The following is a 27,241-nucleotide window of genomic DNA, read 5'->3' on the forward strand; positions in this document are numbered from 1 at the left end:
TCCTTTTCTTTGGATCCAGCCAAAAGAATCTAGGAATGTTAAGATCTCAGAAGTGATAGTAAAATGCTTTTCTGGATCCCAGATTTGAAAATTAGAGATGAAATCTCTGCTTTTCCAAAGATCATTTGGAAATCCACAGAGACAGTAACCCTTCTTTAGCTGAAAGGATCAAAGCTGAGAGTAATTTGTAAAGCAAAGATTGGAGAAAGTTGGAGTTTAGGTGAACAACAGTACTGACAAATCTTAATGGACAAAGTCTTATTTCAAATAAATTGACGGGTCAAACAAATTAATGTGCAATCAACTTCATTTACAAATTTGCTTTATAGACTGCAGAAATGGAGATAAGAAACTTGGAAATAAAAGATAATTGGACGTTTCTGCTGTTACAGTGAATAAAATTATAGAATGGTTGCAGCATGGTTGGAGGTCTTTCAACCCATTGTAACTGTTTGCCAGAAAACTCAGTTAGTTTCATCTATCTCTATGCCTTTTAGCTCTGTATTTTATTTTCTCCTCGGGTGGTTATTCATGTCCCTTTGACTGCCACACTTAAATCTGCCTCTTCAGTTTCAAAGGCAGTGACTTTCAGACCCTAGCAAAAGGTTTCCTCATCAGTTCTAAATCTTTTGCCATTCAGTTTAAATCATTCTCTTATAATTCTTGATTTCTCTGTCAATGGGGATAGTTTCAGACGATCTAGAAACCTGTGTTAATGCCTGGCAATAAATAATTTCTGTCTTGTTAAATAAAATGGACCAGTTGCTGATAGTAAAAGAGGTTTATTTTATTTTAGGGATAAAAATAACTAGTTATTGCTTAAGATTAATGTTTCACTTGATTCTTCTAAAATAATAGGAATAGTGTGTGTGTGTGTGTGTGTGTGTGTATATATATATAAAAAAATCTATCTATCCTCTGAATTATTAACTTGGTAATCATTTTTATTTGCTTCTAGTTTACCATTATGACAGGCCACAAATGCCAGTATCATCTTTGCTCATTGGAAGTTTAAAAAATGTGTGCAAATTCCAGGCTGTGGTTTCAGCATGTGACCTAGGCTGAAAGATTAGGAGAGTGTTCTATTGTTCTTGTTCTTATCTGCCTGTCTGTTTATGGCTGTAAATTAACCCATTGAAAGCATAAATGGCTTGATCAGCACTGATGCCTGAAGCAAGACCAAATCAGATCACTTTTGGGAGAGCAAATCTTAGCAGGACTTAATGGTAAGATCCTAGGGAGTGTTGCTGAACAAAGAGACCTTGGAGTGCAGGTTCATAGCTCCTTGAAAGTGGAGTCGCAGGTAGATAGGATAATGAAGAATGCATTTGGTATGCTTTCCTTTATTGGTCAGAGTATTGAACACAGGAGTAGGAAGGTCATGTTGCGGCAGTACAGGACATTGATTAGGCCACTATTGGGATATTACATGTTATTCTAGTTTTGTTCCTATTGGGAAGATGTTGTGAAACTTGAAAAGGTTCAGAAAAGATTTACAAGAATATTGCCAGGGTTGGAGGATTTGAGGTATAGGTAGAGGCTGAACAGGCTGGGGCTGTTTTTCCTGGAGCGTCGGAGGCTGAGGGTTGACATTTACACAGGTTTATAAAATCATGAGGGGCATAGATAGGATAAATAGGCAAAGTCTTTTCCCTGGGATGGGGTGAGTCCAGAACTAGAGGGCATAGGTTTAGGGTGAGAGGGGAAAGATATAAAAGAGACCCAAGGGGCAACCTTTTCATGCAGAGGGTGGTATGTGTATAGAATGAGCTGGCAGAGGATGTGGTGGAGGCTAGTACAATTGCAACATTTAAAAGGAATTTGGATGGGTATGTGAATAGGAAGGGTTTGGAGGGATATTGGCCAGGTGCTGGCAGGTGGGACTAGATTTGGATCGGGATATTTGACGGGTTGGACTGAAGGGTCTGTTTCCGCGCTGTAAATCTCTATGACTCTGACCTGTTGTCTTTTAATTTGCAACTTGTGGCACTTTCTTTCTGCACTGCTGCCTTTGCCTACAAAGCAAGAATGACTGTACTTGAAAATAATTGTTCAGTTGTGTAATACCTCAAGACCTGAAAGGTACTATATAAATGCAAGGTGTTTGTTTCTTTTAGTTTCATTCTTTTCTTTCTTTGTATGCTATATATCGATGCAGATGAGTGCTTATTTGTGATGAAAATTCTAAAATTCCATCAGGGCAGAGTATTGGTATATTAATGTGGCATGTCTCCAGAGGATGTATATGGTTTCCATTTCTAAAGTGAGTAAATATCCCCCAGTTTTCCAAGAATAAAATCACGCTTAAAGTAACTTGAGATAACATTCAGTAATTGATATCAAATAAGAGTTGAGATATCGCAGAATATACTTTCTATACGATATAAGCCAGACTTAAACTGGAGATTTAGTTCACTTTTGGCTTGAATCTTTTGTGGTTGTATTTTATGATTAGAAAAGTAACAGTATAGCTCTGGAAACAACCAGATAAAGCCATGGCAAGTAAGTTGTTTCAGGATGCTGTGTTGCATTTTCATCATAGTGTCATTTCTGCCTATTTCAGCCAGCATTAGCTCACAAGATTCCTGAGATTTCCTCCCCATGTCTCATTAGTACAAGGTATTCAATACTTGTTGGATTATGAGACAAACTGAGTGATTTATATAGCTATTGTGTAAGGATCTGTTAAGGAGTGGAAGGATTTCTAATCAATTTAATCCGAAATTCTCTTGCAGCAATTTCTGGTCATAAAATTGAATTAAATCTAAAATATATTATTAGATAAATTCTGCATTAAATATAATCCAGTTCTTCCTTTCAGTGTTCGATGCTTGAATAACTGATGAGAATAATTAGAGATTTCAATCTCATTAAAACTGACTTGAAAGAGAACTCAGTTCTTTGCAAGTGAAATTTCTTCTTGACTGCATTAGTGCCACCTATAGGTGTTGAAATATAAGAAGGTATAGTAATTCAGATGGCTGAGAACATACTTTGAATCAATGCTGCAAAAAAAAATGGGGCCAAGGAAGAGAAAACAACTTTTTTTTGGGAAAAAAGAGTGTTTGCATTTCAGTCCTTAATGCTTTCTCCAGTTTTCTCATCAATCCAGTGAAGGGGTGCAATGTATCATTGATCTTTATTGGCTTATCAGGAAAAGGAAATATTAACTTCAACGGTTGTAAAAATAATTGGTGAGCTGTTAAAATCTGACCTCTTGACAATTTATATGATAGCCTCTTTGAAGATTTTAGTTATGTGCTTATTTTGTGGATATTTAATGGCCTTTACTTTTGATTCTGTTCATTTGAATGTGCTGTTATTTAACATTGTTGAGTGTATGTTGCTGAAAAGCACAGCACATCAGGCAGCATCCAAGGAGCAGGAAAAGCAATGTTTCAGGCTGGAGCCCTTCATCAGGAATGAGGCTGGGGAGCCTGGGGGATTGAGAGATATATGGGAGGGGATGGGGCTGGGGAGAAGGTAGCTGGGAGTGCAATAGGTGGATGGAAGTCGGGGTAAAGATGATAGGTCGGAGAGGAGGGTGGAGCGGGTAGGTGGGAAGGAAGATGGACAGGTCAGGAGGATGCTGCTGAACTGGAAGGTTGGAGGTGGGGTAAGATGGGGGACGGGAAATGAGGAAAACGGTGAAGTTCACGTTGATGTCCTGGGGTTGAAGTGTTCCAAGACAGAAGATAAGGCGTTCTTCCCTCCATAGCAGGCCCAGGATCTGCATGTCCTTGGCTGAGTGGGAGGGGGAGTTGAGCCACAGGGTTGGTTGGTGCGGGTGTCGCGGAGATGTTCTCTAAAGCGCTCTGCGAGAAGGCATCCAGTCTCCCTAATATAGAGGAGACTGCATCGGGAGCAACGGATACAATAAATGACGTGTGGCAGTGCAAGTGAATCTTTGATGGATGTGGAAGGCTCCTTTTGGGGCGTTGGATGGAGGTAAGGGGGAGGTGTGGGCACAGGTTTTACAATTCCTGCGGTGGCAGGGGAAGGTGCCAGGAGGGGAGGGTGGGTTGTTGGGAGGCGTGGATCTGACTAGGTCGCGGGGGGGGGGAACGGTCTTTGTGGAAAGTGGATATGGGTGGGAGGGTAATATCCCTGGTGGTGGGGTCCATTTGTAAGTGGCGGAAATGTCAGCGGATGATGCGATTTGTGTGGAGGTGTGAAAGGTGAGGACCAGGAGAGTGGGGGTTGGGATCTGTCCTTGTTGCGGTTGGAGGAGTGGGGTTTGAGGGGCGGAGGTGCAGGACATGGATGAGACCTGTTGGAGGGCATCTTCAACCACATGGGAGGGGAAGCTTCGGTTTTTAAAGAAGGAGGCCATCTGGTGTGTTCTCTGGTGGAACTGGCCCTTTTGGGAGCAGATGCGGCAGAGACGGAGGATTTGGGAATACGGGTTAGCATTTTTGCAGGAGGTAGGGTAGGAGGAGGTGTAATCCAGGTAGCTATGGGAGTCGGTGGGTTTGTCAAAAATGTCAGTGTTGGGTTGGGACTCTTGGGTGGAGAGGTCTAGCAAGGGGATGGAGGTGTCAGAGATTGTCCAGATGAACTTAAGGTCAGGGTGGAATGTGTTGGTGAAGTTGATGAACTGTTTGACCTCGTGGGAGCATGAGGTGGCGCCGATGCAGTCGTCAATGTAACCGAGGAAGAGGTGGGGAGTGGTGCTGGTGTAACTCTGAAAGATGACTGTTCTACATAATCGACAAAGAGATAGGCATAGCTGGGGCCCATGTGGGTACCCATGGCTACCCCTTTCGTCTGGAGGAAGTGGGAGGATTGGAAGGAGAAATTGAGGGTGAGGACCAGTTCAGCCAAACTAATAAGAGTGTCAGTGGAAGGGTACTGGTGGGGACATTGGGAGAGGAAGAAACTGAGGGCCTGGAGGCCCTGGCCATGGCGAATGGAAGTGTAGAAGGGCTGGATGCCATGGTGAAGATGAAGCATTGGGGCCCAGGGAAACAGAAGTCTTTGGGGAGCTGGAGGGCATATGTGGTGTTCTGAACGTATGTGGGGAGTTCCTGGACCAGGGGGGATAGGACAGTATCGAGGTATGTGGAGATGAGTTCGGTGGGGCAGGAGAAGGCTGAGACGATAGGTCGACCGGGATAGTCAGGCTTGTGGATCTTGGGTAGGACTACAATCAGGCGGTGCAGGGTTCCCAAACTGAGGTTGGAAGCTGTAAGTGGGAGATCCCCTGAGGTGAATTATAAATAAGAAGTCTCAGCACCGATCTTTGTGGAACACTGCTGGCCACAAACCTGCAGTCACAAAAACACTCCGCCACAGTAACCCCACCATGTTCTCTGAGCAAGCCAATTTTCAATCCAGCTTAACTCACCATGTGATGTACTCTTTTGGACCAGCCTACTTTAAGGGACCTTGTCAATGCTTTAGTAAAGTCCATGTGGATAACATCCACTGCCCTGTGCTCACCAATCATCTTTGTCTCTTCCTCAAAAAAAAAAGCAGTCAAATTTGAGACAAGACCTCCACTGCATTAGGCCATGCTGATTATACCGAACAAGTCCAATCTTTTCCAAATGCAAGTAAATCCTGTCAGTAAGAATCTTCTCCATTAATTTCCTTACCACTGATGTAAGGCTTACCAGCATAAAATTTCCTAGATTATCCCCGTTTTCCTCTTTTTAAAAAAAAAAATGGAACAACATTAGTTATTCTCCATCTTCTGGGACCTCCCCTGTGGCTAAAAGGGATACAAAGATCTCTGTGAAGGCCCGAGAAATCTCCCTTGCCTTCCTCAGAATCTTGGGACAGATCCCATCAGGCCTTATCTTCCTTAATGTTTTTCAAGACCCCCAATACCATCAACATGCTATCAATATACCTTCCCTAGTATCACTAATCATCCATGTCCTTCTCGGTGAATTGCAAAGAGTACTTCACCCATTTTCTCTGGCTCCACACACAAATTCTCTCTTTTCTCCTTCTGTGGATGTAGCTACCCACATACATGTTTACTAACCATGTGTTCTTGACAACTTCATGAATAAAGATAACATTAAGCAATGTCTCCTACATAGTACTGAAGTGTGTGCTGCATAGTTAAATGAACTATTTCATAACCAGTTTCAGAGGATGAAGCTCCATATGACTCCATTGTTGGCTTCACCCTGTTCCTCTGAATTTATTTAATCATGCTACTTGAAGACTCCCACTTTGCTTTGTGAATGTTCCCACTTAATGATACTTTGAATTGCACCTGAATCGTCTCCTGAATGTTACGTGTCCATTTCATTATTCCACTGATCATTTGGTTTCAACTAAGAAGAAGATAGAAAATTTAAATGCGCTTTCTGCCACTTTCTATAATTGTATGTAGGATTTTAGTTTTGTCTAATTCTTTTTCCTTGGTTTTCAACCTTAACTGTTGCCCAATCACTCACTACCACCAAGTTTTATTTGAAAGAACTGGATAGCAAATGTTACCTTTGGAAGTCATCTTTAAACACATTTTTATGAACATTTATTGCAGAGGTTCTTGATACAATTATTCGCTGGTTAACCCAACAACTACAATTTCAATCCTTTTCCTTTGTAGAGGAGCACAAGTGAACCTGACACCCCCATACATGTAAATGCAATTATTTCTCAAAACTAATTCACTCAGGTTTTCTGTTGGGTAAGTACCAATGCTGTCGAAGCAGCTGTTCATGAACAGTCAGCCTTGCATATTATTCATCTGGTTTCAGCCTTGATATAACTAATTATAATATAAAATTGTTCAACACGTTTTGAGGGCATAGAGAAATTAAACTTCTCCATAAAATCACTGTTGTTACAAATGCCTTCTGATATTTTCTTGGACCACACCACCTCCTTCCTCCATGTGCTAGGGTTTCATTAACTTTAACTCTTGTTTCTGTGTCCACAGATGCTTCCAGAGTTTTTCTAGCATCCTTTGTGTTTGTTTTAGATTTTCAGCATCTGCAGTATTTTTCCTTTATTAAAGGAATTCTGTCGATTAGATTCAATGTTGAATCAAGCTTTTGCTGCACCATTTAACTCCAGCGCAAGGAATAATTTATTAAATGTAGTATATTGAAGTTGTTGCCAGCAGCAGTGTTTGTGAAAGTTTCTTAGGCTTAAAACCCATCTGCTAAAATAAAAATGTTCTTACAACATGCTCCAAATGAATTGAAGGGTTGATATGTGTAATGCTTTGTTAAACTGGTTACTGTAAATCTGTATGTGATACTATTCAAATGTGCTCAGAACGTTTAAAATTAGAGTCATATAGTTGATACAATAGTTCAAAATTATCGTCATGTCAACACTATTGTGAAAAATCCCGGTTTTACCTGGCGCAATATTTGGACACAGTGCTTCACTTTATGGTTACTGATCCCAAACAGGCATTCCGAAAAATAATAAAGGAAATGTGGAACTTCCTTTTTCGTTTACTTAAACTTTTAATCTCCTTCCAATTTATCATATGTTACCCTTTTTCGAAGCAGGAAATCTAGCTGGTCGCCTTTGGAGGTACTGACTGCAAAAGACCGGAGTTAGGATGGCAGTTAAACCTCTAGACATTGATAATGAAGTGTTGTGTTGAAGGGGCATTCATAGGGACACAGATGTACAGCATGAAAACAGACACTTCGGTCAAACTTGTCCATGCTGACTGACATCCTAAATAAATCTATTCCAGTGTTTTGCAACTTGAAATACACTTTCTCTTTTGCTTTGTGAGGGAGAAGACTTGTGCATCACTTTGGTCACCGTGCCATCCTGGAGATGGCAAAACTATGATTATTATCATTGTGGTGTAAGAGATTTGTACAAGTTTACTGGTTTCTCAAAAGAAACAATAACCCCCTAAATTCACCACCTTTAAGCTTTCGTCCAGCTGTGACTACTCAGTAAAAATACAATTTTAAGTCAACGTGTGGAAGTTGATTCTCCATTCTTTTTCTGTTTCTTAAATAAAACTAATGATATATTTCTTCATGGTTAGCAGGTAATACACCATATATGTATAGTAAAAGGATAAGCAAACTGTTTGGAATAATTTAAAAGAATGAGAAAAGAGCATTTCTGAAAATGTGATGTTTTCTTGAAGCATTTGATGTTGCAGTCATCAGGACAATTCCTCAAGAAATACCAAAATAAAAGGAAAACAACACTTGCACAGTATGTGAGGAGAGTACTTTTTTTGCCAAGTAGATTCTGGTAGAAGTGTTGCTATGGCGAATGCATCAGTGAGTGATGAGTGACAATTAACTGCCATACTTTGCTTAAATTTTAAACTAAGCATGTTTATTCTGATTTGTCAAGGCCTTGAGTAACATACCAGCGAGTGGTTGTCACCTATTTTGTTGGAATAGTGTTTGTAGCTTTGCTTCTCTCTGCAGAGAACAAGACCCTGTATATTACTGTATGTGACTTCCAGTACATGTAAGTGCACCATATTGCACCAGAATATGCAATTTGCTGCAGTTCCTGACTGACCATTCCAAATTGATTATCAAAATAATCCTCTGCATTCTTCATGCTTATTTAGTGAACATTGTTCAGTAGTGCAATTATGTCTAATAATGGATATGCTGTTTTGCGATTTGCAGTCATGGTCTTCATTGGGAATGGTCAATTCGCCAAAATATTTGATTTTGGCAGGGAGGAGCTGATTGGTTTATAAGACACATTCGTGCACGCGCGTCCAAAAAAGATAGGAAAGGAAGTAAGTTATAAATTACTTAAAGATATTGGCATTAATGCACATGAATTAGAGTCCTAGTCTAGTGGAGGTTCTTTCAGTTGCATCTGCCATTTTTGCATAAGCACAGATGTTGTTAAATTGTTCATAGAATCATACAGTACAGTCCTTGTGGCCCAACTATTTCCAAGGTGTAGGGGTTGAAACATTAAGTCCGATTCAGCAAATGTGACAGCTTTTGTATTTGAATGGTTGGAGGTTGCTTCCAAAGATCGACTGAGAATACAGGCCCTGGGAGTGAGTGACTGGTCCTTTTGATTTATCTGTTATGGCACTGTAGTTTGTGGTGCTTGAAAATACTAGAGGTCTTGTATAGTATACCTCTGCCTGTTTCTCTAGTGCTCAGATGATCCTTCTTAGATTTCTGCATAAAATGGTTGCCCACAGCCACATTTCTATGTAGTTCAAAATTTAAAAATGCGTGCTATGACAACCTGTTGAATCATGCTTCCATGTTAGGTGTTAGGTTAGCCCAGGTATCAATTACAGGCCCAGTTCTTGTCTTTTATTCAAGATAATTAAAGTTTTAATTGTTTCAGCCATTATCTTGGATGGCCTTCATCCTGTCATGGTTTTGTTATAAAATAAATTCTGTTCACATCTCCAAGAAAGCCATTGTCAATGTTTGCCCTGGAAATTTTCATTGAATTTCTAAAGGTCCCATGTGATTATTTGAGTTCAGTGCAAATCATATTCTTATAACAGCTGAACCACCTATACAACGTATTCAAGAAGAACGGATAGTCAAAAAATACAGTCCGCAGATTCCTCAAGAACAAACCGCGATAAGCAGACCAAACACAGCCAGAAACCCTAACCACCTTACCATACATCAAAGAAGTTTCAGAAATGACAGCCAGACTACTAAGACCCCTCAGAATCGTAGTAGCATACAAACCCACCAATACACTCCAACAAAAACTAACAAACTCAAAAGACCCAGTACAACCCATGGCCAAAACCAACGTCATCTACAAAATTCCATGCAAGGACTGCCACAAACACTACGTAGGACAAACAGGAAGAAAGTTAGCCACCAGGATACACAAACACCAGCTAGCCACAAAAAGACATGACCATTTCTCCCTCAGCCCAACACACGGATGAAAAAAACCACCATTTCGACTGGGCCAACACATCTATCCTGGGACAGGCTAAGCAAAGACATGCCAGAGAATTCCAAGAGGCCTGGCACTCCAACCACAACGCCATAAACGAACACACAGATCTAGATGCCATCTATCAACCCCTCAGAAAACGAACAGGAAATGACATCACCACAAACCTCAGGAACCCCATCCAGGAGAAAGATATAAATAGAAAGCAGGAGACAACAGCTTCGCTTCACTTGGAAGTCGCCACTGATGATGTTACCTAGCCAGGTAATGAAACGTCTGGATATCAAACCTACAGCTCAGCGAGGAAACCTACAGCCTATAGCAGCTGAATCTACTAGCGAAGACATGTGGCCTCTGGGAATCATTCTGCTGACATTCCTATTTTAAATACAAATTGGCTTTCTTTTCAATGATACACTTGTGATGATTATGTAGTTTAACAATGATTAGGGACCTGTTTGGTCTTAGTCAACTAAACGATAAACATGAATTATATCCTGTTCCGTTAGATCTCCTAATTCACAGATATCATGACATGACTGACCTATACTACTTTTTTTTGGATTAGCAGCAAAATTGCTGCTCCTCGGATGCTGCCTGAACTGCTATGCTCTTCCAGCACCACTTATCCAAAATCTGGTTTCCAGCATCTGCAGTCATTGGTTTTTACCTGACCTATACTACTTCTCCACTTACTTGCCTTTGATCTATATCCTTTTAAGAGTTTTATCCAAAAAAAAATCTGATGTCTGTCCAGAAAATTTCAACTGACCTCACCTTGCAAGTTTTTTTTGGATCAGAGTTTAAGGTTTCCAGTATCCGTAAAAAAAAAATTCCTGATTTCATTCATACCAGATTAAAATACTGTGAATAGTGGAAATCTGAAATAATACAAAAATGTTGCAAATACTCAGCAGCTCAGGCAGTGTAAGGAAACAAAATTGATGTTTCGGGCCAAAATGTCCCTCCATGAGAGCTGAAGGAAGATGAAAATATAATATCTAAATATGTAATGTATATGCATTTTTGAGCAAGTGATATAGTGAAGGGGACAGAGTCATCAAAAGCAAAGATTTGAAGTAGGGTGGAGGGCAACAGAGGTTAAATGACACGACTTTGTGGTGCGAAGTGCAAAAGAGTATCATCGAAACAAGCAATGTGTCTAGGTGGAGCATGAACCCCTCACTATGAATGTTCATTTGGATTATATTTCAGTTAATATTATTTTTAAACTATCCTTACTCTTAAAGCTGAAGGGGAAAAAAGGCAGAACTCCAAAAGTGGGCTTCATATTTTTAAAATGAGCTATCCATCGCGTCAAGTGTTAGATTTTGCTGTAAACAATTGAAATTAAAATGGTGTTTGGCATGGAGAAGAGGTTTGGTGGGAGGGTGGTAGGAGAACCGCAAGAGAGAAAGAGAGACTGCATATATTACTTCACATCTCAAAACTGGTGTGCTAACAGAAATCTGCTGATGTAGTACTGAGATTAAAGTATTAACTAATTGGTCTTCTCAAAAGCTGTGGTATTTGACAGTTTAATGGAGAACTAGAAGATGGAAGTTGAAGAATGCTATCAATTTGATTTAAAATTCAAGCTAAAAGCATGTCTTTGTGTGGTTTCCATATTCAAATATCTGCATGTTTAGTGATTTACATAAGAAATAAGAGCAGGAATAAACCATTCAGCCCCTTAAACATGCCCTACTTTAAAAGGACATAGCAAATCTGTCCCAGGCCTTAGCTCTTCTTTTGTCTTTGCCCCTCATAGCCCTCAATTCCCAATACTTCAAAATTTATGTACTGTATATCCTCTTTAAATTATCAAGGCTCCACAACTCTTTGGAATAGTGTGTTTCAGGCACTCATTACTCAGAAGAAATCTCTTCACATCATAGTTATAAATGAATAAACCCTCATTCCCTAACCCCTAGTTTGAGATTTCTCAATTTTTACCCTGTCAAGGCCTTGGAATGTTGTATTTTTCAATAAGCTTATTCTTATTCTCCTGCGCTCTAATGAATAAAGGACTAACATGATTAACTGTTCGTCATTCGTCAACCTCTTCAACCCAGGAATCAACCTAGTGAATGTGTCTTGAACTGCTATCAATGCAAGTATATCCTTTCTTAAGTATATCTTATCAGGACCAAAACTATAGTAAACCAACACCTTGGACAGTTGTAGTAAAACTTCCTTTTTTTTAAAAACTTGAAACCCCTAGCAATAAGAGCCAAAATTCAGTTTGCCTTTTTAATTAATTGCTGCATTTGCATGGTAACTTTTTGTATTTCATGCAAAAGCAATCCCCAGACCCCCATATGCTGCATTTTGATGTCCGTTTCAATTTAAATTGTCTGTCTTTTGATTCTTCCTATGAAAGTACATAACCTCACACTTTTTCCTAGGTTAAACTCTACTCCTCAAATTTTTGCTCAACCAACTTCTATCCTCTTACAGACTGTGTCCTCAATCCAACATTCTCTCCCACCTATTTTTGTATCATTTACAAATTTGGTTAAATTATGCTCTGCCTCCCTCCTTCAGCTCGTTTAATATAGATAGTAAATAATTGAGGGTTAGGACTGAGTATTGTAGCACTCCAATATATGTTTTTTCCAACCTGAGAAAGACCCATTAATCTTGACTCTGACTTGAATGTTTTAATCAATTCTCAATCCATGCTAATACATTACCCCTTATACCATCCCAGTGAGTTTCCAATTCTCTGGAACACTCCTGGAATTCAGTAAGTTATGGAATATATCAACCAATGCATCCACTATCCCTGCAGTCACACTATTTTGATATAAATCAACAGGTTTTGGTGACTTATCTCCCTTCAGATGCATTCGTTTGTCAAATACCTTGTTTCTCATGGTCGAAACTGTTACAAGAGGTTTTCTCCCATTGGCATCTTGCTTATCTGACAACTTCTGGGATGTTTATAGTGATAAATTGTCACTTGCAAGATTTGATATATATTCTGTTCATGTTGCATCTTTTGATTAAGTCCTTTTTTACTGTTTGTTACATACAGTGTGTTTGGATTCTGTTCGAGTTTTTGTATGTGCATTAAAATCAAAAGGAGGATATTAAACTTGTAGTGGAACACTTCGCATTTTCAGCATTGAAATCATATTTTGTCAAAGATACGTAAATGTAAAAATATATTGCGGTCCAACCATATCGTCAAAATATTTTTACAGATCACTGAATTATTTTATTCCATCCATGAGTGATAAGAGAGATTGCACCTAAAGGCAGCTCTGTACCTTTACAAACACAGCTCACAGGCACATCCGTTCTATAGGAAAATTATTAATTGTGTAAGAAAATGGAAAAGGCATGTAATGGACAGAAAAGAACTGTTTGCAAAGTCTATTTTACCCACTATTTGGTAAGACAATAGAAATTCTCAAATTTATCTCCATATTTTTAATTAACAAGTATCAACTATGCTGAGTTGTCTTTTTCCGTTAATAGAAATCAATTTGTTGCTGTATGTAATTAAAGTAATTAGTTTTAAGACTATTAGCTTTTTTAAAAGATGTTTTATCAGTTGAAGGATTTGGCAATTTTTGTCAAAAGGCTTGGATCAACTTGATGACGTCAGGCAGCATCCAAGGAGCAGGAGCATCGTTGTTTCAGGCACGAGCCCTTTGTTAGGAAAGCCCTTCCTGATGAGGGCTTATGCCCAAAACATCAATTCTCCTGCTGCTCTGCTGCCTGACCTGTTGTGCTTTTCCAGTACCACACTCTCTACTCTGATCTCCAGCGTCTGCAGTCCTCACCTTCTCCCCAGTTTGATAGTGAATTGCTATACCACCAGTGAAGCTAAATCTGGCAGCTCTGGTGAGTCAGTTTCCTGAATAGGGAGGTCTAAAGTTTGTTATTAGAAAAGAATGCTGATCTATGCAGATCAGGGGTCATTAGAACTGAGCTGGATTTTCAGCTGCAAGGAAAATGAATAACTTGGAATTCTTGTTCTCCCTTACAATCTAGTGGCCTCTGGTAGAAAGTGCATGACTGTGGATTGTCTGTGTTTCCCCTCAAGGACAAACAAGCCTTGATTCAAATAGGTGTATAACTGCTACTAGGGGTGTTTTGTGTTACGGTGCCCTAAACTATCATTGCTTGCAGAAGAAAACAAAACAACTTAAATTTACAAACACCTTTTTAATAACTTTATATTGCAATAATGATGATATTTCTTAGTAATGAATGGCATGCATCAGGCTTCTGCACAAAGCACTGAACTTAATGAACAGATGACTGGCTTGTAGGTGTTAGCTGAATGACCAATGTTGGCCAGATCACTGTGACACCTCTTCTGCTCTTCTTGCAATTGGATCATGAGATTTTTTCATATTAATCTGGCAAGGCTTTGATTTAACATCTTGAATGAATGTTGCTTCTGACTGCGCAAGTACTCCTATAAGTAGTGCCCTGAAGTATCAACATGTTAATACTGAGCCAAGTCTAAAACAAATAATCATATATTCAGGCAATGTTTTCAAATATATCATGCGGTGTTACCAACTGAACCAAGAATGATTTCCAAGGAGAAGAAATTCTGTGAAGGAAGTGAGAAGAATTGCAGATATGTAATAGACTTTCAGTAACTTCAGGTACAAGACTCAGACCTGAAATGTAGGACAAAACACATTGGGAAGCTGGGAGAAGAAGTGCAAGTAGGGGATAACATGAAGTTTGTAAGTAAAAATAGTAGGAAAGTTAATGAGATATTAAGGAGGTTTTAAACACAAAAAAAGTGGAGTTGGAAATCAACATAAACACCAGCAAAGTCAGCCCATTGAATTAATAATATACAGAATCAATGTTAGAGATATTTGGATGGAATCTCTTTTACATTGCCTTTTTCAATGTTTCAATCAGTTGCTTGCTCTAGGACGTTTGTAATGCTAGCACTATGCCTAGTTATTCTAGTCTGCACAAGTCAGAGTGACTCCAGTTTCTACTATGGTGTGTCTGGGACACTACAGCAATAGAGGATCTTGTGCAAATATACATTCTAATAAGTAGAAATATATAGCAAAGGAAATTAAACTACTATAATATTGGTTTCGTGCTATTAATGAATATCGTATTAAGCTGTCTGTCTAACACTGTTTGAATTTGGAATCAAATTGAACAATCATATACATTCTGTACAAACTATTTTATCAGGATATTTGTTTTGTCCTTGAAAACACTTCATTCCTATGGGCTGCCTTACACTCTGAATTTTATTTCCTCAGCTGAAAAAATTAGAACAAGAAGATGTCAAGTGGTGTTTAGTTATGCACCTCAGAATGAAGATGAACTGGAGCTGAAAATCGGTGAAATAATTGAAGTACTTGGTGAAGTATGTATGAAGATATTAGTGCATGAATAATGGTGTAATGTGACTTTAATTTCAAATGTTTCAGAGGAATAGCTAATTTTGGATAACTTATCCTTTGGATTCATGAAAGCTTGATAGGAATATTTGTTCAGTGATGAGATGGAAGGAACTGTGGTGAAAGATTTTGGGATCCATTTGTAGAAATCAGTAAACGTTAGTGAAAATGTGCCTTAAAATTTAAGGAATAGCATTTATCTTAAGGGATCTGGAATTTGTTGGGAGTGATACAGTTGTACAAAGTGCTGGATTGCTATGTTCATTTATATAAATGAGCTCTGCTCAGTAAGGATATGGTCAGTTTGGAGACAGTGCAGATGCACCAGAATTATACCAGGGATTAAAGGGTTAAATTGGAGTACAGTTTCCCTGGATTATGCTGGTATTCCCTTAAGTGAAAAAAATTGAGGTAATGTAATTGAGATGATTAAACATGAGCAGAAATGGAAATGATTAGCAAATGTCACTATCTCAGAGCACCAAACTTGTGTCACAGTCTGGCTAGGGACCAGTAACTTCTTTAACATAGTCAAAGTGAGAAATCCAGGACTTGCTAAGAGAGTAAAGCCACGAGATTCCACAGTCTTGATCAAACAAAAGAAGTTTAACTTCATAAATTAAAACTGTAATTTAATCTTCTATATGTCTGGACAACTTGCAAAATTAACTTGAAAGGAATATGGATAACAGACACTCTGGTCAGGTATCCCAAAATGCACATCAGGTAGCAAGTTTAATCCAGACAGATTAAATGGATTTCTCAGGAATCTCCCTACTAGCTCCCCACACCCCAGCTCTCCCATGCTGCCCCCACATCCCCGCCCCCCCCCCCCCCACCCGCCAAACCACCACAACCACTGATAAAGAGATCCGAAACAAAAAAAAACAAAAGAACTGCGATTGCTAGAAATCAAAAATAAAAACAAATTTCTGGCAGTATCTGTGGAGAGAAATCAGCTATAACGTTTCAGGTCCAGAGACCCTTCAGAACTGACAGTAGCTAGGAAAAAGTTATTTTTCTCTGCAGAAGGTAGGGTGGAGGAAGCGGTGGAGATGGAGCCCAAAGAGAGCGCGAGCAACAGACAGACAATGTAGTGGATAACAGTCAGCATAGGAGATGAATAGCTGCTAATGAGGACTGTCTGTGTGCATGCGTAACCCTGAAGTTTGTATCATTTTAACACAGCATCCTGCTTGCATGCTCACTTGTCTGTCCTTGGCATACTGCAGTGCTCCAGCGAATCCCAGTGAAAACTGGAGGAACAACACCACATCTTCAAATTAGGCCCTTTACAACCTTCTGGCTGCAACACTGCATTCAGCACCTTCAAATTGTAAACCCGTTCTAACCCTTGCTTTTGGCTTTGCTTGTCAGTACGGTTCCCAAGTGGAAAATGAGGTGCTGTTCTATTAGCTTGCACTGAGCTTTGCTGGAGCATTACAGCAACCGTAAGACAGACTGTTGGCCAGGAGACGATGTGGTGTGTTGAAGTGACAGGCAACTGGAACTTAGTCTTTTTTGCAGTCAAAATGCAAGTGTTCCGAGAAGCGGTCACCCAGTCTAGTTTCGGTTCCCTAATATAGAGGAGACCATGTTTTGAGCAGTGAGTGCAGTAGATTAGATTGAGCATGCTGCAGCTAAAGCGCTGTTTTACCTGGAAGGTCTGTGAGCTCCCTTGTATACAGAGGAGGAAGGACGTTATCAGGCAGGTATCACATCTTCTGTGGTTGCAGGGGAAGGTGCCATGGGGCTTTCCTTTTAGGGAGGAGGTGTTACAAGTGAAGGGGGAGTGGACCAGCATGTCCGGAGGGATCAGTCCTTGTGGAAGGCTGATAAGGGAGTGATTGGGAATAATGTCTAGTGGTGGCATCCCAGTGGAGGTGGCAGAAATGTGACTAATGGTGCTCTGGATGTGGATGCTGGTGGGATGATAGGTGAGGACAAGGAGGACCCTCTTGCTGTTGTGGAAAGGGGGTGGGAGGGGTATGGGCTGAAGTGCGAGAGATGGGTCTGACCTGCTTAAGGTCCTGACAACTACAGTGCTGGGGAACAAAAAGAGAAATTGCTGGAAAAGGTCAGCAGGTCTAGCAAAATCTGTGAAGAGAAATCAAGAGTTAATATTTCAGGTCGAGTGACCTTTCCTCAGAACGTTGGGGAATCCTTTGGTTGAGGAGGAAGGTGGACATTTCGGAGACCCCTTTGTCACAGTTGGCACCATCAGATCAGCAATGATGGAGACTGAGGAACTGGGAGATTCTTTTACAGGAAGCAGAGTGTGAAGATGTATAGTCAAGGTAACTGTGGGAGTCAGATGGTTTGTAGTGGATCTTGGTGGCTAGCCTATCCCCAGAAATGGAAACACCTGTCAAGGAAGGGAAGGGAGAGTCAGATGGACCAGGTGAAGCTAAGGGGAGGGTGGAAAGTGGAAGTGAAATTGATTCAAATTTTCCAATTCTGAATGAGAGAGGGAAGCAACACTGATATCGATGTACTGGAGAAAGAGTTCTGGGTGGGGGCCGGAATAGGACTAGAACAAGGAATGTTCCATGTACCTTAAAGAGGCAGGTATAATTGGGGCAATACCTATAGCCACTCCTTTGACCTGAAGAAGGTGAGAGGAGTGAAAAGAGAAGTTGTTCAGGGTGAGGACAAGCTCAGCCAGGTGGCGGAGGCTTGTGGTGGCTGGATATTGTTCAGGGCTTTTTTTTTTCAAGAAGGAACAGAGCCCTACAACCATCCCGATGGGGGATCGACATATAAAGGGATTGCATGACCATGATAAAAAGGCATTTGGTACCCACAAACTGGAAATTCTGAAACTAACCTAAAGCATCTGAGGAATCGCAGATGTAAGTGGGACGGGACTCGACTAGGCAAGAAATAAAACCAAGGCGAGGTAAGAAGGGATGAGTTCTGTTGGACAGGAACAGGCAAAAACAAAGATGCTGGGTGATACTGTCGGTCATCAAATCTCATTTAAACTTTGACAAGGGATTCAAATATCTCCTCTCTTGAATACCTGACTTCAGAATTCCATTGAAAGCCACTCCATTGTGGACTGTGTACATGTTTTGGTGATCCGTCTTTCTTTCCTGAGACCAGGCTGCACTGGATTTCTGAAAACTGTACTCTAGCACTTTCACAAATCCAGTTTTTCAGCTAACTTTACCAAGCCAATATTGCACCAAGATTTTATCCTGATTTCTAATTTGGCTCAGTTGCATCAATTCAGGAACTGTTTGGATATCGGATGTCAGAACATTTGTATGACTTCTCTAAAGATTCTCTACTGAAAGATGCAGTCCTAGCTTTTAACCCTGCCTGCTGAACAGGATTTGGATTGTAATCAATGGACCAAGTCTGGAACTTGAGTATCTCTGTGCTGTTCAGAGAGTCGGTGTGTCACTTTCTTAAAAGGAAATCCCAGTTCATAACAGCTTGTAATTTCTAAGATGTTTATATCGATTACCTGAATGGTGTTTGAGAAGCTAATTTGAATAACAAATGGGCATGACATTTGGAAAGATTGTTCATTTGAATTTAAACTGATGAGTAGGAAATGCCTCTTACAGAATAGAGTGAGTATCACAGCAGCATTGAAGGTGCTGACCAGTATAAAGCAAAATTAAATTTAACTCTCATTGTCACCCCTCTCCTCAAATACAGTTTACTTTAAAATGACTGTATATAAATAACAGAGAAGATAATAGAGATGAGGGCAGATGGGCAAATAAGCATCAATATCAAAAATTCCTTTGTGTAATATTTCATTGCAGTCCTTATGCACTGAATCTCATGAAATTCAGTGGATAGGATAGGATAGGAGCAATCCTTTATTATAACTAGTCTGTGATTCCATATTTCAATTTTTCTCTTTCCCTGTACTTCCAGCATGGCAGTTGAAATACATGCAGGAAAAATAATGGCCAAGTTCAGTGTTAAAATGGCTGCAAACAGTACATTTTAAAATTTTGTTGCATGAGCAAGGGATGCGGCCTGTAGAGTTATGAATTAACCAATGTTTTGCATTTTTGGGGTTAGTAAGGGGGACATCCTGTTTTTTGAAAAACAAGGTTGAACCTTGAGAGAATTAATGAAGATGGCAAAAATCACAATGGAGGAAGGAAATGATTATAGCAAAATATCAGATGTAAGAAGGAAGTGTAGTTTGAGGTCCAAAGCTGCTGAGTGTTCAGAGTTCTTAAGGTTATGCTGAGGTGGTGCTGGGGAGTTTAGGCTAAAGGTGGTTTGTCCTAGCATGAACTGAAGAGATTAGTTTGGCTTATAATAAAGTTGCAGAAAAAAAATTGTTCTTTGCCACTTGATAGACAGGAATGTATAGCAAATGTGGAATGGAAGTTGACTGTGAAATTTTGGATGCTTGTCTGCAAATTGAATCTGATTCTGTGCTCACAGATGATATCACTGAAGGGAATAAAATGGAGAGGAGCAAGGACACTACCTATATGTACCTTTTATAAATATGAGTTTCCATAATGTTTAATCTATCAAAATCTCACTGATAGCTGAGATGAGACTGATTGATTGACAGCAGCCAGTAAAACTGCAACCAGCATTGTTGGTGTTTAAAGTCTGCAACCGAAAACCGATATCTTTCCAATTTCCTAGTGTCAGGCATGTTATCTTGGATCCAGCTTAATCCAAAAGACATCCAGTTTATTTTCCCGTTTTCTGGTAACAACACTGATATGATTTTTAAAATTCTATTCTCCATTATAGCTCTTGCTTTAATTCCAATGCAAAGTAACTGTCCCAAGAAAATTCAGACCTTCAGTGTAACTTTATAATACATGTATCCAGTTTCCTCACTAGCTCATGTTCCCTTGGGTGAAGGCAAAATAGATCAGTTTATTGATTGTGTCCACAGGCGTGGTGTGCATGTAACTTTCTCCTTTTCCTCTCTTGCCTTTTCTGAATTGGAACTGTTTACATAATCCATAGATAGTATGTTAAAAATGGATAACATTTCATTCCATCTGATTGAAAGCACTCCCCTACATATACATTGTTACCCTCATCTGACCAGGAAATACAGTTGTATATTCAATATTGTATAATTCTAACAGTTGATTCATATAAAATGTTCTGGCAAAGTTAGAAGATCTTGTTAATATTCTGGCAGGTTTCCAACCCATGTGGTTCAGCTTGAGTCATGAGGCAAAGTAAATTCCCCAAGGGTGGAGTTATCGTGATAATTGGCTATCTGTTCTAAGAGCAACTGACTTAATTTATCCCTGCTTATTAGTGGAAGGAACATTTTCTAACTTTTTCAAATTTAGATTTAATGGGTGAATATGTAACTACTTTGTTTATCTAGTGTATTGTGTGCATTTTATTTTAGGTTGAAGAAGGCTGGTGGGAAGGCATCCTCAATGGTAAAAGTGGAATGTTTCCATCAAATTTTATTAAAGAGCTTCCAGACGAGCAAGAAGAAACAGCTAACACACAAGATGATACCACAATAAAAACAAGTAGGTTATGAAAAAATGTTTCAGTGAAATTCATATTGTATATTCACTGTGTCTAATTTGGAACATGCAGATAAATATGTACCTGTATACAGTAATGTGGTGGTCTGAAAATATGATCCTTCTGTGATCTGAGTTTATTGCTTCACAAAAAAAATTATTAATTGTCTTCTGGTTTTGTTTGAATAATGTTGCCTTTAGATATTTCCAGGAGATAATCATTTTAATATGTTAACTCTTCAAGTTATTCCTCAGTATCTCACTTATTAGAATAACTTGCTACTACACTTTTTGTCTGCAACAGTTGTACTTTTTTTTCTGACATTCCACTACTCTATCTATTTTTGTAAAAGAAATTAAATGCAGAAGATCATGATGGTAATGTGTAACATAAGGCACAGTTAAGCCTGTTTGATTTCTTTGAGTCTTCGTGATCTGTGCTTATTTCCTAAGGCTATATGTGAAGGATAAAATATCAACACTAGGAAGAAAGTAATTGAACTACTACAGACCATGGTGCTGCAAAGTTTGAGTTCTAAACTTGGCTTTCTTTTTTAAGAGCACAGCAGTTCAGGCAGCATCCGAGGAGCAGCGAAATCGGCGTTTCGGGCAAAAGCCCTTCATCAGGAATAAAGGCGGTGAGCCTGAAGCGGGGAGAGATAAGCTAGAGGAGGGTTGGGGGTGGGGAGAAAGTAGCATAGAGTACAATGGGTGAGTGGGGAGGGGATGAAGGTGATACCTGCACATCCACTAATATCATTTATTGTATCCGTTGCTCTCGATGTGGTCTCCTCTACATTGGGGAGACTGGGCGCCTCCTAGCAGAGCGCTTTAGGGAACATCTCCGAGACACCCGCACCAATCAACCAAACCGCCCCGTGGCCCAACATTTCAACTCCCCCTCCCACTCTGCCGAGGACATGGAGGTCCTGGGCCTCCTTCACCGCCGCTCCCTCACCACCAGACGCCTGGAGGAAGAACGCCTCATCTTCCGCCTCGGAACACTTCAACCCCAGGGCATCAATGTGGACTTCAACATTTTCCTCATTTCCCCTTCCCCCACCTCATCCTAGTTTCAAACTTCCAGCTCAGCACTGTCTCCTTGACTTGTCCGACCTGCCTATCTCCTTTTCGACCTATCCACTCCACCCTCTCCTCCTTGACCTATCACCTTCATCTCCTCCCCCACTCACCCATTGTATTCTATGCTACTCTCTCCCCACCCCCACCCTCCTCTAGCTTATCTCTCCACGCTTCAGGCTCACCGCCTTTATTCCTGATGAAGGGCTTTTGCCCGAAACGTTGATTTCGCTGCTCGTTGGATGCTGCCTGAACTGCTGTGCTCTTCCAGCACCACTAATCCAGTATTTGGTTTTCAGCATCTGCAGGCATTGTTTTTACCTCGTTTCTTTTTTAAGATGCCAGTCCAGCAGTAAGTTTGTTGCAATTGGTCTTGCTGCCTGGAATAGGGAAGATGAATTAATTTCCTGGTCCCTTTGGGAAGATGCATATTGAATGGAAAGATGATTAGGTTCAGCACTGTTACCTTTATTTTTGTTGTCAAATAGGATAATAGCATTCTTTTCCCTTCACTAAGTTGGTTCACTGTTCTTTCAGATGTTAAAGACAGAGGAAGTCCTGAACAGGACACTACGAATGGAGTTACTATAAAGCTGGCAGATGGATCAAATAGTGCAGCAGCAACAGAAATTCAGCCAAAAAAGATAAAAGGTTTTGGCTTTGGAGATATTTTTAAAGACAAACCAATCAAACTGAGACCAAGATCAATGGAAATAGAACTTGATAACAACAATGTAGATAAGGTAAATGCTTTATTAATTATGTTTTTCAAATAGTACACAAATTAATTCTGTGTAATATTGAGAAGCCTTGGCACAATTGAAGACAATAGGAATCAGCAGGAAATCTCTCCATTGATTGGAATTAAACCTAACACCAAAGAAGTTGATTGCAGCTTCTGGAGCAAAAACATCTTCCCTCCAGAACGACCCTGTAGGACATTTATTCCTGATGAAGGGCTTTTGCCCGAAACGTCAATTTCGCTGCTCGTTGGATGCTGCCTGAACTGCTGTGCTCTTCCAGCACCACTAATCCAGTATTTGCTTTCCAGCATCTGCAGTTATTGTTTTTACCTCATTTATTGATGGCATTCTAATCTCAATCATCAGCTGCTTCATAATAGACCTACTGTTAAAATTAAAGGTCTGAAATGAGTATGATTACTGATACCAGCTCAAGGTTCTGTGCTTCAGATACTGAATTAGTCCCTGCTTGTATCTGACGGATGATGTGAACAACAGTTTTACCTCGCCTGATTAGTAGCAATTAGTGCTTATGCCATGCAAGTGCCAGGACCATCTCCAATATGGGAGAATCTAAACATAGATTACCATTACTATTGCTGTGTTTGCTTCTGTCAACTTTGTTTTGACCAGGACCACCCACTCGGTGATATTACTAGATTAGATTTTAAGTTGGGTATATGTGGTGAGAAACTTACCTAGTTTGAGCTTCTTGACTGTTTTAGAACTACATCTCCAGGCAAGCAGGAATTATTCTTATCACACTTCTGACTTGTGTCTTTTAGATATCAGATGGTTAATTGAGAATTGTTGACCACAGAATTCCCCCAGACACACATGTATGTTACACACATGCACACTTATTTTATACATCTATACACACACACAATGTTGATAATAGGAGAATTAGTAATGATTATGTTAATGAATGTCAAGAGGAGATGATTGGACTCTTTTGTTAGCGATTTCATTGTTGACCACTTGTGTGGTGTGAGTATTACTTGCCACTTATGAAACCAAGACCTGAGTGTTGTCCAGGTCTTGCTGCTTGTGATGATGTGGAGTTGCCAGTGTTGGACTGGGGTGGACAAGGCCAGAAGTCACACGTTACCCGGTTATAGTCCAACAGACTTATTTGAAATCTCAAACTTTTGAAGTGCTGCTCCTTTGTCAGGTGAAGTGAAGAAAAACACACAGACTCAGAATTTATAGGTGGAGAGGTCAAAAGATAGAAGTAGTGTGAATGTAGCATTGACAAGCTGAATAACACTGAAAGATGACTTATGATCTGATTGATTGAAGCAGAGAGATAGTTACTAAAATTTATAATAAGATGATGCTGGAGACAATCCAAATGGCTGGAATAACATGATAGGTGTGAGTCGCATGCCAAGGCACTAACCAATACAACAAGTAATCCAAAACTGTACAAACTAATTAAGGTAGAGAGATCATAACAAGTTGTGATGGTGTCAAAACAGGGCAGTAAAGAAGATTTTTACAAATACAGAACACTATTGTGGGGTTATATGTAGTGCGCCATGAACCCAAGATCACTGTTGAGGCTGTTTCATGGGTGCTGGACTTGGCTATCAGTTTCTGCCTGATGGTTCTGAATTGTTGTGTTCCTTGAAGGCCACCTTGGAGATCGCTTTCCCGAAGTACATTTTCCAAAATGCCATATTTTAGAAATGATTTATGGATAATATTCGAATGAAACTCATTTCAGGTGTCAATGGTTCACTGACACACTTTGCTGATAAGGAGGCTGGCATAGTTCTACTTCTAACATCCAACTGCTTCATATCTTTCACGTATTATCCTTTTCGAGATTATTGAACTGTAAATTCAAGGACTGGAAGTGTTGGCCAACCTCCATTTTATGCCTTGTACAAAAATCTTTCATCGGTAATTACAGTTTATTAAATTTAAAGATATATGTGGGAATCTTTTAGATTTTGCATCTGCCAATTCTCTTTTCAGTCTCCTAATCAACAAGTCTAATGTGTCCTTTGTGATCTATCATAATGCCTTTGAGAGAAAGCAACAAATATGCAGTTTAATTTAAAAACCAACATGCAACATTTGCCATTGTACATCAGCAAGAGAGTTTGTCTAATGAGGATGATATTGCAAAGAGGAAGATTTGGCAACTGGTCTGGTGAAGAGGAAATGGCAGAATAGGTTAATAAGCATTAGCAAAATATTCTGCTGTCTTGGAGAAGTGGTGAAAGATAGTTTCAGAATACAGGGCCAGCAACATGTATTGCACAAGAGCCATGAAAAGGCATCATTTAGTTGAATGTCAGAAAACTAAAGTTTCACACAATAAAATGATCAAATTCCAGTGTTTTGTCATCTGATATCAAGAGACGAATGCACATTAATTGACCAGAATTGAAAATATGCCCGAAACTTTGATGAAATTTGACTAACAATACTGTTAGTACTAATGATGCTCTTGAAATGGTTTAGGCAGGGAATTCCAGTAACGACGAAGCATTACAATTTATATCCAAGTCAGAATGGTGTATGAGTTGATAGCAAAGTCAGGTAGAGTTGGTATTTGGGTTTACTTTCAGATTGAATTTAAACAACAAATGACAAAAAAAGGACCTGGAGGGGACAAAGATGAAATGAGTTTTGACAATGATATTGCAAAATACCTCTGTATTCACAGGAACACAATCTGATTAAAATTAGTGCCAGCCAAGTAAATATTTCTGTGATGACATCCGCTTGCGTTAAAAATGTAGACTTTCAGGAGGGTGGTGAGGATAAGTGAGTGTTGGGGGATTTTGGGAGGACATTCCCTGGCAGTTACACAAATGAGTGCACTGGAAATAGATTGCAGTTGATGGGAATTTGTTGAATGTAAGTGTTCCCGAGTATGCCTTATTCACTAGACCTATGACCTGGAGATACATACAAGTGCTTTGGGGGCATGGGGCAAATCCCACCACAACAATTGACAGAATTTGAATTTGATGAATAAATCTAATTTTTATGATGGTGACCATGAAGCCATTGTTTTAGAAGTCAATCTTTTCCCTGGGGTAAGGGGAGTCCAGAACGAGAAAGCATAGGTTTAGGGTGGGGTAGGATAGATTTAAAAGGGACTTAAGGGGCAACATTTTTCCACAGAGGGTGGTGCGCGTATGGAATGAGTTGCCAGAAGAAGTGATAGAGTTAGCTACAGTTGCAACATTTAAAAGGCATCTGGATGGATACCCTAATAAGAAGGGTTTAGAGGATATTGTACGAGTGCTGGCAAATGGAACTAGATTAGTTTAGGATATCTGGTTAGCATGGATGAGTTGGACAAAAGGGTCTGTTTCTATGCAGTACATCTCTATGACTCCTTCATTTAGGGAAAGGTGTCTGTCTGTCTGTCTGTCTCTCTCTGGCTCTGGCTCGCGCTCGCTCTTGCGCGCTCTGTCGGTCTGGTTCGCACTCGCTCTCGCGCGCTCGGTCCCTGGGTCTCTGTTGAAGCAATCAGAAACTTGCATTTGAAACACCTCCGTAAATGAGGCAGACTTTAGTTTAATTTGAATATTTTTAATCCTAAGATCTCAAAATCAAAACCCACTTAGTGAACTTGAAGAATTGAGGTACAACTGTTATTCATTAAAGATTTAAAATCTTATTCTTGTGAAATAATATCTCCAGTCTTCACAGTCATGCATAGATAAGTTTTACAAGGTAGAATGCTTATTCCAAAATCAAGCTTTTGGAGTGGAGTTATGCAAGGGATGTTAATATTTGCCTCATCCATATCCGGGTTAGAGAAGAGAAAGTTGACGTGCAGTATGTGATGCATGTAAAATACCAAATTGAAAGCTAACATGCAGATCCTTGAGCTTAAGTGAAGCTTCACTGGTATAGTCTAAGAAGCATGAATAGGAAGATAGTAGGTATGTATGAGTTGAAGAACTGAACAACAAATCTGAAGCTCTGGGTCATGCTTGCAGAACTAAGGTGATCACTCAATCTGCCTTGACCTTCTTTCTTAATGAGAAACTGTCCCCTGAGAAGTGTATGTTGAATACTAAATTGAAACAAAATGTGGAAAAATGCATGTTAAACTGAAAGAGTTTAGGAGAGGTGACCAAAATCTGATCAAAAGTGGTTGGATTTTAAAATAGGTGGTAAGGAACTTAGAGAAGCAGTTAATAGGGAATTCCCGAGTGTGGGGCTTGGCATGGAAAGAAAAGTAGAGTTGGTGAGACTATTCAATGGGAAGTAGAGGAATGAGATTTCATGGTGGGTGTTGTCAGGCTTGATGAGGTCGCATCTTGAATGAGGAAGGACACCATTGAGGCAGTTAAAGACTACTCTAGAATTTGAAATTTGGGAGGTCGGGATTGGTTGTAAATGTACACTAGTGGTAACAGGTGACAGGTCAACAGATTGGTAGGAAAGCAGATTCTGGATTAGAGGTGCTGGAAAAGTTCAGGCAGCATCCGAGGAGCAGTAAAGTCGACGTTTTGGGCAAAAGCCTTTCGTCAGGAATGCAGATTGGTAGGAAACTCATCAAAGGTTTGATCAAATAGTAGTCCAAGAAAACAAATACTGCCTGGTAAGGACAGAATTGGAATGATTGCACTTTCAGATAATTAAGGTGCATGAGAATTTAAACAACAAATGGACTAGTGAGAAGAGA

The 27,241-nt window shown here is 39.8% G+C and overlaps 1 protein-coding gene across 5 annotated transcripts in view; it reads left to right on the forward strand.

Annotated features, from left to right (window-relative positions):
• Positions 1-27,241, forward strand: part of sh3kbp1 (SH3-domain kinase binding protein 1) — a 168,189-nt gene that overhangs the window by 66,835 nt on the left and 74,113 nt on the right. For all 5 annotated transcript variants that reach the window (XM_072584472.1, XM_072584470.1, XM_072584475.1 and 2 more), the window contains 3 exons: positions 15,123-15,229; positions 20,629-20,758; positions 22,373-22,578. In XM_072584472.1, the coding sequence (XP_072440573.1) occupies positions 15,123-15,229; positions 20,629-20,758; positions 22,373-22,578 (443 nt within the window). The remainder of the gene's footprint in view (positions 1-15,122; positions 15,230-20,628; positions 20,759-22,372; positions 22,579-27,241) is intronic.

This window comes from Chiloscyllium punctatum, chromosome 15 (assembly GCF_047496795.1).
Source record: "Chiloscyllium punctatum isolate Juve2018m chromosome 15, sChiPun1.3, whole genome shotgun sequence".
In the NCBI taxonomy this organism is placed as follows: Eukaryota; Metazoa; Chordata; class Chondrichthyes; order Orectolobiformes; family Hemiscylliidae; genus Chiloscyllium; species Chiloscyllium punctatum.